The 13,521-nt window shown below is 31.6% G+C and overlaps 1 protein-coding gene across 19 annotated transcripts in view; it reads left to right on the top strand.

Moving 5' to 3' along the window:
* The window catches only part of LOC105207511 (heterogeneous nuclear ribonucleoprotein R), a 117,251-nt gene that overhangs the window by 75,463 nt on the left and 28,267 nt on the right, over positions 1-13,521 (top strand). For 10 of the 19 annotated variants that reach the window (XM_039449858.1, XM_039449856.1, XM_039449855.1 and 7 more), the window contains 2 exons: positions 10,310-10,324; positions 11,250-11,398. The exons of 7 other annotated variants lie outside the window; for them this stretch is intronic. In XM_039449858.1, coding sequence (XP_039305792.1) covers positions 10,310-10,324; positions 11,250-11,398 — 164 coding nt within the window. The remainder of the gene's footprint in view (positions 1-10,309; positions 10,325-11,249; positions 11,399-13,521) is intronic. 2 more of the 19 variants (XM_039449867.1, XM_039449857.1) reach the window with 1 other exon arrangement.

Here is a 13,521-nt window from a genome sequence, read left to right as displayed (position 1 = left end):
TAAGAATAAATATTAAATATTAGATATTAAAATTAGGAATAGGTATTAAACGTAATGCACAATGGACACAAATAAGATATAAGATATAATATTTAATTCTAATCTCTAACATGACATTTTCACATTTTAAGTAACATAATATAACTCAAAACAAGTATTAATAGTAATAACTTTAATATATTAAAATATTTACCAGTTTGTTTCATTGTACCAGCTATTTGTTGCCAAGATTTATATTTATTTATTATATCTTATAATATTTAAATATTTTCTTTATTCCCAAAGATTATAAATATGATTTTATTAAATCAATTAACAAATCATTCTTTTTTATCATAATTATCCACATTTTGAATTTCCACATTATTGTCAATATCATTTATATTTTCCGTATTTATTATTAATGCTGATATATTCATAAAGATATTGTATATAATCAGCCATGTTTCCGATCTATATCTTACTTTTAATATTTCACCATTTTTATTCTTAATTCCTTCATTGTGTGTCTATTCCATATCATTGGTTCAAAATAAAATAATTCCTAATTCTTATTTTTAATATTTAATATTATTCCTCTATTATGCGCAGGCTCTTATGGCTTACAATATTAATTGTAGACTGGGACTGATTAACCCATTCTACAATAGGCGCATACAAGCCACAAAGTTGTAACGTAAGAAATGAATGTTATTCATTCGCTTACAACCACGTTTGCTCTACGGCTCCATGCCACGGCTATTATAGAATAGGCTATTCATCAATTCTTAAGTCTTGTGTACACGATGCTAGAAATCGGTTCGAGTTCTCGATTTGAGGAAAAGTTATTAAAACTTGAATCGTGGACACAGGCAACTTGGATGAAAATCTCAAATAGAAACCTTGAACAGAAAAATGCATCCCGTCCCATTTTTCGTACTAGTTACTAGATTAAATTTATAGTAGTCAATTATTTCCTTATAAATAGTTGATGAATGTTGGTTAATGTCAGCCTCCTACGACTCTTGTACATTTTCCATGTGCTACCGCGTTCCGTTAAGTTGTAGATGGCGATACTATCTAGTTGGCCAGTTGGTGGGCGGCTCCTAACCTTAGAACATATACTACTGGAAGAGGAATTGTCTATGCCACCTTTGATAATGCCTGAAGCCAACATCTGTGCAAGAGAGAAAGGTAGAGACTCCCAATTGATCGTAATGCGCATGCGCAGTATCTTCCCTTCACTTCCCTCTCTGCAGATATGAGGGACACGAGATCTTTGACGCACTACCTAACCAAACCAATAGCAGACGGCACATGTGCATTACGATTAAGTGGGAGTCTCTAGCTCTTCTCTCTCGCACAGATGTTGGCTTCAGGTTGAGCATCCAATTCGCCTTCCAATAGTATATGTTCTAAGGACCCCACCAACTAACCTTAATCTACGGGTTGATGAGGTTCACGAGGATTAAATTAATAGTGAAGGAAATTTATTTTGCATAGGTTAAAACAAAAAAAAATGAAATGTATTGTCGGTTGCGATATTATTGAATTAAATACATTAACTTTTCTTTGTAAAATTCATAAAATAGATTAATTTCTTATATTGTTTATTATTATTTACAAATAAGATTAAAACTATTGTTGCGATTTAAATAATAATAAAAAACATAACCAATGTATAAAAAAAATTTTCAAATTTTGTGAAACATGAAAGGTTAATTGTAATAAAAATATTTTTTATATTTTATTGTATTCCCAGATAGTACAGAGAGTTAAAAAGAAATTCAAAAAGAATTAATAAGTCGTACATCATTAATTTTAAATTTGTTTTCAGATGAGAACAGAATTCTTTCTCTGAGCTTTTCATAAAATTTTTTTTGCATCTGAAAATAAACTCGGAATTAATGATACACGACTTAATTCTTTGTAAATTCTTTGTGCTATCTGGGTAATTATTTCTTTTATAAAAACTTTTTTTGAAAATGAATAAATTAATATTTACAGACGTTACAGACTAACATCATACAATAATATTTTACGATATTTTATTATTTTATTTCATTATTTTATTACTTTTTTTATTTTTTTAAACAAAATCACTGTAAAAAAATATTTATTGCTTTAATTGCCTCTATTAATTTATTCTGTAATTCTTAATTAGTATCATCGTTGCGTAGTTTAACTTTTCTGTATAAATTAATTTATATATTATACTCAAAATAACAACATGACGATAAAGACACCGCTCTTAAAAATTACGAAGTTGATCCCATAATAAGAAAATAATATACCCCCACCACAGACTTACCGGCCAACTAGATAGTATCGCCACCTACAACTTTTTGATTATTAACGGAACGGGCAAAAGTTTGAGTCGGAGGGGGTTGGTTAATGTGATGTTGGACATCGGAAATTCTAATTTTCATAACCTTTATTATAATAAAGTATAAAAAGTTATAAAGTTTAGTAGCTAACTTTACAAACTCGACTATAACGCTGTCTAGAGACATCAAAGTACAACTATTTTTATTTTATTCGAGAACTTGAATTAAGAACTCGGACCGATTTCTAGCATTGTATACACAAGGCTTTATGGCTTACAACTTTAGAGCCTAAGCAGAATAGTTGACTTATAATTTCAAACCAAGTTTTACGACTTAAATCTTTGTCTTTAATAAGTCCCTGTCTACAATAGGTGTAATAAGCCTTAAATTTTTTGCTTTAAGCTCTATGCTATGACGTAATTTCCGGCGAAAACTGTTTCCCGCGCTACCTTAAAATTTAATCCCTCGTAGCGTTTTTCACTGGGATGCACGGAGTGCGCACTAGAAACTCGCCAAGTTCAAGCAACACTGCGAGCAACACTGAAAGTCCGAGTTTCTTGCATGTTCAATGAAATACTCAAGACTTAATGGGAGCGCATAGTAGTATGCAATTTTGAAATTTCTGGAAACGTAGTTTGCAGCGAGTGCTTATAAAAATTGAATTGTTTTGAAGATACATTGCCATACACTGCCTTATTAAAATATGTACGTTTTGTTTCTTTTGGCACTTGCGTTTATAAAAAAATTTTACAACTTATAAAATTGTCAGGGGTTGCAATTAGTAGTGTGGAATTTTAAAAATATAAGATATTGTAATTTAAAAAAGGATTTTTTTAACTGTGATAATTGCCTAATTATCTAACGCGAAACATGGTTAAAATGTAAAAAAAATTGTGAATTTTTAGTTTTTACGTGTTCAAAGAATAAGTGTGTAAGCGAAAGAAAGTTGAAATAAAATATTTCATTGTATATGTCGCAAATAGCAATTTTAGGAAAAGAGTATCTGACTAGGCGAATGCTATTTGCCTGGTTAGGTTAGAATTAAAAACACAAAAATTATATAATTGAAGCAAGCATTTTGTGTTTTTAATTCTTTACTTTAAATATACAACATGCCTGCTTGAAAAACACAAAAATTGTAAATTATATGGTTTTTAAAGCAGGCATTTTATGTTTTTAATTTTAAGCTATTTGACCATGCAGATAGCATTTGCCTAGTCAGATATTATTTTCCTAAAATTGCTATTTGCTTACGACATATATACGTTTCATTGAAATAATTTTTGCATTAACAAATTTGTTTTTGAAGTAGTAGAGAGATATTTTGACCGTTACTATATTAATACAAATTGAACAAGAATGCCTTCAACGGCCGCAGGTAGATCTTCGTGCTTGTATTGTTTGTGTGATTTTATATACTTTCCTAAAATTCAATGAACTGCGTGCCGAATTAATTTTCAGTCATAACACAATTCTAAATTGAACAAGATTGAGTAATATCCCATATTACTAAAATTGAAATTAGTATTAACCTTTTTCCCTCCTGAAAAAACTGTAAAGTAATTATTACGAAAAAATTGTTTTTATTTCTCCTAATCTTTTTAACAGATCCTCTTGTTTTCTTCTATTTCCATTATAAACCTTATTTACATTTTGTTCCTTGTACCTAACTATCCGGCGCAGCTATATTGCATTGAACTGACACCGTCTCTCGGAGCTCGTGCCGAAATTTTGCACTATAGTGCAAAAAATCGACACTAAACTTCCCAATGAAACACCGCGCACCGTCTGAGCGCGCACTGAAACGCTCAATGAAACTTGCGTTGCCCGCGGCGAGTGCGCACTAGTTCTTCCTATGAAAAACGCTATAAGTTTTAAGCGAGTTGGCCAAGTTCCAACTCTTAAGTTTAAGGGTTAGAGCAAAACTTTTATAGTAAAGTGATAGTTAAAAAGTCCCATCCGTGCGCTAGAGTCTGTTCTACAATAGCATAAACACAAGACCGTAAGGTTGTAAGGCGTGGTTTTAAGAGCTCATAAGCAAATGAAAAATGTTTATTTCTTACGTTACAACCTTACGTCTTGTGTGTACTGCAATTGTAGAACAGGCTTAAAAAGTACATTGCGCAAGTAAGTTAAAGCAAAGATAGGTAATATGATTGTATTATCCATTTTTGAACCACGAACGGGACACATAACCTACAATATTTTGCCTTCGCTTATTGACACTGTGGATTACATCTCGGGGACATTGTAGACGGGTCTGATATAAGATTGTTTTCTACAGCTTATTGCTTAAGACAAGACTACTACTTAGAGCAAAAAGCTTAAGGCTTACTACTCCTATTGTAGACTAACACACAATAAGACTTGGGTCGTAAAACTTGTCTTAAAATTATAAGTCAACCATTTTGCTTAGGCCTTTATGATAACGATTAATAGCTTATTGTAGAAAGCTCATTAATCATACACAGTTACTACTGTTACTAAAATTTGTCATAATATTTCAAGGCGCATGTGTCAACTGTATTATCTAAGACATGGCGTTGCTAAAATACAGGACAGGATAATAATGTTTAGAGGTTATATTTTTGTATGATTAATTATTTTTGTAGTATTGCATAAGTGACATATTGTTAGTAAAAATTATTTCAATGGTAAGTGCGTTTTTTTTAGATATCTATTCCACGTCATAATAATAAAGGTCACACATCTAGACGAAATGTAGGAATAAGTTTTTTTGTTTTCCAAAAGATCCAAAAATGTAATTAATTTTCTCTTTTATTAAATTTTTATTATAATATTTCTATACAGGGTGACCCAGAAAATTTGCCCATATCTTAATGGGTTGATAGAGCAAGTGAAACTGAGAAAAAAAGTCCTTTATCATTTTTCAAAATTCGTAATAGTTATCGAGATAAAAATTAATAAAGTCGGCAAATAAGCATGTACTTTTTCTATCCACCGCATGCGGGGACCCGTCGTCGCCCGTCGTCGTCAAACCATAGGCAACCGCGGCAGGCAGCGCGGTGAGGCGGGTAAGACAGCCATTACTGCTTCTCTCTTCTCACCGCCGACAGGCGGTCTCCGCGTGCGGTGGGTAGGGAAAATATGTGCTCATTTACCGACTTTGTTAATTTTTTTTTCGGTAATTATTACGAATTTTAAAAAATGGTAAAAGACTTTTTTTCGCAGTTTTACTTGCTCTATCAACCCATCAGGATATGGGCAGATTTTCTGAGTCACTCTGTATAGATATATTATAAAAATTTAATAAAAGAGAAAATTAATTACATTTTTGGATCTTTTGGAAAACAAAAAAACTTATTTCTATATTTCATCTAGATGTGTGACCTTTATTATTATGACGTGGAATAGATATCTAAAAAAAACGCACTTACCATTGAAATAATTTTTATTAACAATATGTCACTTATGCAATACTACAAAAATAATTAATCATACAAAATCATATAACCTCTAAACATTATTATCCTGTCCTGTATTTTAGCAGCGCCACGTTTTGGATAATACAGTTGAACTATTGAAATTTTTGAAAAATGGTAAAGGACTTTTCTTCTCAGTTTTACTTGCTCTATCAATCCATGAGGGTGTGGGCAGATTTTTTGGATCACCCTGTATATATTTTGTTATAATTTTTGTAAGTTACATTATTAATATTTCGATTTCTTTACAATAATGATCAATTATTGCATATTACTTATATCGTTTACAACTTTATATTTAATTATGAAAATTGTAAATATTTTTTACCACTTTGTCCATTGTAACTGTCAATCATTGAAAGTTTAAAATAATACTCGAAATATGTTTTATTTAAAATATTATATTTGCGACGTGTGTGCTCATTTATTATTATCTAATCTTATTTTATAATTTTATTTAATGTAAAACAGGTCTTAACTACTTTCTTTGTAATTTTTTATCTTATCACTTATTTTATCAATTACAAGTCTGATACATGTAACTAGAAATTTTTATATTATCTTTTTTTATTTCATCTTTGAATTACATGCTTTTGTAAATACTATCGAACACAGTGGAAGCTCACTGGATAACACAAACATCAAAAGTTTCGACTTTGTCGTAATTGTGTATGCTTAAATTGTAACGTTGCTGTAAACATGAAAGAAAGTTTGACCATCTTCTACAACGACCGATAACAGTGGCTTACAACTGTGTCTTATAAATGTTTATAATCACGTTTACGTAATTGTACAATGAGTTTAATTTTTTTGAAGGAAGCTTTCTAGAGTGACAATCAAAGAAATATTTTGATATGAAAATCTCGATATGCTTGTATTATAAACACGCTTCTATGCCCACAATTAACAAAATACTATGCTATCAAATAACTTTGTATAATTCGAAATGTGTATAACTGAATAAAAAGTTAAGTAATAAAAAAGTACTCGAGTATACATACATTCATCTGATAATATGCTCGATAAGTTTAAGAACAATGAGGAAGTATGTATAATTAAATGTTAAAATGTACTTTGAAAAAATTTTTAAATGTAAAAATTAATGAAATTTTAAAAATAAAAATGCTTTATAAAAATTATCAATTATTGTGTATTGGCATATTAACGTTACTACATAACGGGAGGATACTAAACAAATGATTCCATAAGTAATTATTAGTAATTTGTACGTAATAACGGAGATAATATGGGTGTTCATAATACTTACACGGTTCATAATACTTCTCTAAAAATTTATTTGTATTTTAATTTAATTTAGTTTTAAAATTGATTACCCAACCCTGCAATTTATTTATTTGTAATTTACAGTTTATCTTATATGGTTTGAGTATAGTTTTGAATTAGTATTTACATTTTTTGAGGGTTTTTTTTAACGATTTATTAGGCGGGAATGACGATTACATTTATCACAATTACATTGCGCGCGCGCGTATACACACACGCGCGTTTACACGCATGCACGCACACACGCGCGCGCGCGCCAACATCTGCACATGGCGCGTATAAATATATATTATGCATATATATATATATATATATATGTTGCAGGCAAATAGCAATTTTAGGAAAATAGTAACTGACTAGGCAAATAGCAGGTTAGATTAGGTTAAAATAAATTACATAATTTTTGTGTTTTTAAAGCAGGCATTTTGTCTTTTTAATTCTCTACTTTAAATACACAACATGCCTGCTTGAAAAACACAAAAATTGTGTATAATTATTGGGTTTTTAAAGCAGGCATTTTGTGTTTTAATTCTAAGCTATTTGACTAAGCAAATGCTATTTGCCTAGTCAGTTACTATTTTCCTAAAATTGCTATTTGCCTACGACACACACACACACACACACACACACACACACACACACACACACACACACACATATATACATATACACATACAGTACCGATCAAAATTATATCACTTTTCGATTATTTTTGAGCATAATTTATTTTAAAAGGCACGAATCTCTCTTAAATCATAATATATTTTAATGATAAGTATAACTTACGTAAATAATAACTTTTTATTAAATAATAAACATATGGAAAATTATTTTTATTTAAAATTTCTAAAATATGTAAAATTTGAATCATAATTAATTTTGAGTCATAACAAGTATAAATAATGTGGAATATTAAATTTAACTGTTAAAACTAGGTTATGGTGGTAAAAACAATGATTGTGACACAAAAAACAAAAAAATTACAAAAGTGCAACTATGAAAAAATTAATAAAAAATTTGAAGATCATAGTGTATGTTGTCAAATCTCATTATACTTTATATACGAGGTATACCTTTCATCAAGAATTTACTATAAAATTTAGAGTGCATTCGATACACTTTGATAAAAGTTATGCTCTAAAAATCAAAAGGTGATATAATTTTTGCCCGTACTGTACATTCATACATACATATATACATGCAATATATATATATATATATATATATATATATATATATATATATATATATATATAACAGGGTGTCAGTTAACTACTGCCTCTGGTTTCGTGGATTGATAGATCAAGTAAAACTGAGCAGAAAAGTCCTTTACCATTTTTTAATATTTACCATAGTTAACGAAATAAAAATTAATAAAGTCTGCGAATAAGTGCGTATCACCGCGCGCAAGGACCGCCGGCCGGTCGCTGAGACGTAGGCAGCCGCGGCTGTAAGCGCGGCGCGGTGAGAGGGAAAAGCTCGGGGGCGTAGCTACTGCTGCTTTTTCTTCCTCACCGCGCCGCGCCTACAGCCGCGGCTGCCTACGTCTCGGTGACCGGCGGGCGGTTCTTGCGCGCGGTGATACGCGCTTATTCGCAGACTTTATTAATTTTTATTTCGTTAACTATGGCAAATATTAAAAAATGGTAAAGGACTTTTCTGCTCAGTTTTACTTGATCTATCAATCCATGAAACCAGGGGCGGTAGTTACCTGACACCCTGCGTATATATATATATATATATATATATATATATATATATCCAGGGGCGGTAGTTACCTGACACCCTGCGTATATATATATATATATGCAGGGTGTCAGAAAACAATCGTTTTTGCTCTTATGGGTTGATAGAGTAAGTCAAACTGAAAAGAAAAGTCCTTTACCAATTTTTATTATTTGCAATAGTTAACAATTTAAAAATTAGTAAAGTTTGGCGAATGAGCGCATATTTTTCCTGTCCACCGCACGCGGGGTTCGACCGTTTGTCACCAGGCTAGGAGCAGTCGCGAATGGCGGCGCGGTAAGGAGAGAGAAGCAGCAATGGCTACCGGCCAACGCGCTGGCGCTCGGCTGCCACAAACGCGAAGCCGCGTACGCACGTGGTAGCGCGGAGGAGATAGGAAAGCAGGCAAAAGATGCTGGGGCGCAGTTTATCGTGCATCTTCCTTGCTTAATACTTGGTCGAGAGAGAAAGCATGATACGACGTAATGTTATGAAGAAATGCGATGTTCTCTGCTCTGCGTTAATTTTAATTTATTACTGTAAATCGTAATTCTATTTACATTATTTTTTAAACAAATCTTCGAATCCGAGTAAATTTCTTTATACAATTAAAAATTAAAACAGTGCGCGACCAAATACCGTGGTATTCCATATAACGCTCGCATAACGCAGAGCAGAGAACACCGCATTTCTTTATAACATTACGTCGTATCATGCTTTCTCTCTTGACCAAGTGTCAAGCGAGGAAGATGCATGACAAACCGCGCCCCACCACCTTCTACCTGCTTTCCGATCTCTTCCGCGCTACCACGTGCGTACGCGGCTTCGCGTTTATGGCAGCCGAGCGCCAGCGCGTTGGGCAGTAGCCATTGCTGCTTCTCTCTCCTTATCTCGCCGCCACTCGCGACTGCTCCTAGCCTGGCGACAGACGGGCGGACCCCGCGCGCGGTGGACAGGGAAAATACGCGCTCATTCGCCGAACCTTACTAATTTTTAAATTGTTAACTATTGCAAATAATGAAAATTGGTAAAGGATTTTTCTTTTCAGTTTGATTTACTCTATCAACCCACGAGAGCAAAAACGATTATTTTTTGACACCTTGTGTATATATACATATACATACATACATACATACATACATACATACATACATACATACATACATACATACATATATACATACATACATACATACATACATACATACATACATACATACATACATACATACATACATAATACATATATATATATATATATATATATATATATATATATAGAGTGTGTGTGTGTGTTTGTGTGTGCTTAGCATTCTGTATAATATGAACACGTTATCGCCTTACCATTGCCATTTTCCATTTTTTTTTTACTTAAGACAAAATTGCATGTATATTTTTTTTGTTTTGTACCTTTTGTTTGATGCTTCAGTAAGAATTATTTTTGTGATTGCGCATATACGTTTTACTTTTTTTTTCGTGTTTATGTGAGCGTGCGTGAACTTTGAGTGTTAACTAGTACGATGCATCATCAATTCGAAAATCTGTTTACAGCTCTCCAGGAAATAGGTAAGCCGTGATGATGAATGATGAATGCAAACAATTGTAAAGTATCATATGTAGTCCTGTGTATTTTCTTCCTTTTTATGTTAACTTTAATAATCAATTTAAGTACACAATATTGCGAGGTCATCACAAATCTTCCTTAACAAAATTTGCATAAATTTTTTTTATACAATTTACCGTTTAATATTTTTCCACATTGTGGAGTATACTTTTTCTCATTTTTAGAAATGTTTAACGAAATGTTTTTATGAAATTTAAAAAGTTAGAAGTGATAGAATTCTATGTATCAAATTACATTTTATTTTATTATTTTATTATTATATAATATTATGTTATTTTATTAGTATATAAATTTTTTTATATTTGCGATAAAAAGTTGGAAATGATACAATTCTGTTTATTTAAATACATTTTATTATTTTGTTATATTATTAGTATATCAGATACCTTTTTATTATTACAAATATATATTTATATTTGTTGGTTAATATTTGAGACATTCTGTTATTTATTTCTGTCGAATAGAATTATTTTAAATTTTACTAATGTTTTTTCTGAAATAAATATGAATTTTTTGAATGGCTTTGTAATTTTCTATTTCAAGAAATGTGATGGTGGTAGGGTAAACAGTACAGTGCAGTATTGTGCGGCATTGTATATATACTGAGTGTTTTTACAATTTTCTTCTTTTTGTGATTGAGACCATATTTTCCACACAAACATTTTATTCTTGATATAATGGATAAATTTATTTTTGTTTTTTCTTCTCTTTTATTTCTATTATTATATTGGCATTTTCCAAATTATATATCTTTTCCCGGCATGCCTTTCTTATAATATTGAAATAGTATTATTATATCTTAATAAGTTGTTTAATTGGATATATCGTGGCTAAATTTGGGTCTATTTGTAATGTGTGTTTTTATAGATTATGATTACGACTATTACGGTTATGGGGATTATCGAGGTGGCTACAGTGATCCCTATTATGATGACTATTATCGATACGAAGATTACTATTTCGATTACGCGCCGCCTCCGCCGCCTGCCAGAGGGAGAGGCAGGCAGCCTCAACCGGTGGGTCGCCTTTTTAATGGTTCTAAAAGTCGTTTTTCGTTTCTGAAATTATTATTTTTATATACGCATATATATACCAGCAGTAGTTTGACTGTGGCACAGTGTTCGATATTCTCCTAATATTTCTCTCCAATTTTTTGTAATTTACAGATCGACATCTGTCTATTATCTTTGTCTGAGCGTGTAAATTAATTAACTAATTGGGTATGCGCTAGCTTTACTATAATCATTTTTATTAACGCAGGGGGATGTACATTTTGATATAATCCCGACTAATGTTAAATGCATTACAGTATAGTACTTGAATTTTTAATGAATCTAAAATGAGAGCGTGAATGTGAGAAATCCATACAGCACTCCAATGTGGAATTAATATGTCAGAAATTTTGAATTGCGAATGTTAAATTAATGTAGATTTAACGTTCTAGAAACATTTAATCTTTATTTAATGTCCGCCAAATATCACATTGTTCAATATTGATTCAACATTTGTTTAATGTTTGTGCTAATGTAAATTTTATACAATATGTATATTATGTATATGATACTTTCAAAATTGAATGAAATAAATATGCAAAAATAATTTTTAAATTGTTGAAAAGATGTAAATTTAAAAAGTAATATCGATTTTTATTATTTAAAATAGATTTTTCCGTCTTTCTAAAATGTACTGTATATCTAAATGAATAAAGTATATTTTAGGAAGTCAGAGAAATCAATTTTAAATATTAAGAATTAATATTATTTTTTAAATTTAATATCTTTATTTAAAAATTTAAAAACGTGTTTTATACATTTATTGTATTAAATTTTATACATTTATTGTATTAAATTTTTTTAACAATGTGTCAAAGTTGAAATTTTAAATCTCCGCAAAATTAAGAATCTTTTATTTTTATTAGAGTTGATTTTATTAACAATTTAAATTTGCATGATATCGTATATATATATAGAGTGTTTGATATCGTTCACTTATGCGCTCGTGGATTGATAGAGTAAGTCAAACTGAAAAGAAAAGTTTTTTACCATTTTTCAAAATTTGCAATAGTTACCGAGATAAAAATTATTAATGTTAGCAAATGAGTACGTGCATACCCTACCCACCGCACGGGGACTGTCCGCCAAGTCAGTGGCAGCCGCGGCAGGCGACGCGATGAGGAGGGAGAAGTAACAATGACTGTCTCACCGCGCCGCTTGCCACTGGCTTTGCGATCGACAGACGGTTCCCGCGTGCGGTGGGTAGAAAAAGTACGTGCTCATTCGCCGACTTTACTAATTTTTATTTTGGTAAATTTATGAATTTTGAAAAATGGTAAAGAATCTTTCTTCCAGTTTGAATGGCTCTATCAACTCACAAGAGCATAAGTGAACGATATCAAATCCTGTACATACTACAACTAACAAAAAATATACATTATAACTATATATATATATATATATATATATATAAGGTGCGAGAAAAGTTCCGGGACGGCGAAATATCTCGAAAACTAAGCATTTTAGGAAAAAGTGTTTCAGACAAAAGTTGTAGGGTTTAAAAAGATCTATTTACTGATCTTATCAGTTTGACCTTGGATGAGCGTCGCCAAGGTCAGATCGAAATTACATTAACTTTTTTAAATGGAACACCGAACTTTTTATTGCATATTCTTGTAGCTTATCTCGAGACCTTTCCAAAACATTACAAGAAAGTTTATTTTCGTTGAGTACTTTCCGAGTTGTGAGGCTTGAAAGCTACAGTGTACTGTAGTGTGGGTCCAGCCACTCTTGCCTTAACTGGCCGGACACACGCCACACTTGCCTTAACTGGCCGGACACACGCCACACTTGCCTTAACTGGCCGGACACACGCCACACTTGCCTTAACTGGCTGGACCCACACTACAGTACACTGTAGCTTTCAAGCCTCACAACTCGGAAAGTACTCAACGAAAATAAACTTTCTTGTAATGTTTTGAAAAGGTCTCGAGATAAGCTACAAGAATATGCAATAAAAAGTTAGGTGTTCCATTTAAAAAAGTTAATGTAATTTCGATCTGACCTTGGCGACGCCATCCAAGGTCAAACTGATAAGATCAGTAAATAGATCTTTTTAAACCCTACAACTTTTGTCTGAAACACTT

The sequence above is a fragment of the Solenopsis invicta genome, chromosome 5, assembly GCF_016802725.1.
Source record: "Solenopsis invicta isolate M01_SB chromosome 5, UNIL_Sinv_3.0, whole genome shotgun sequence".
Taxonomy (NCBI): Eukaryota; Metazoa; Arthropoda; class Insecta; order Hymenoptera; family Formicidae; genus Solenopsis; species Solenopsis invicta.
The sequence above is the reverse complement of the archived record's forward strand: the minus strand, read 5'-3'. Positions and strand labels throughout refer to the sequence as shown.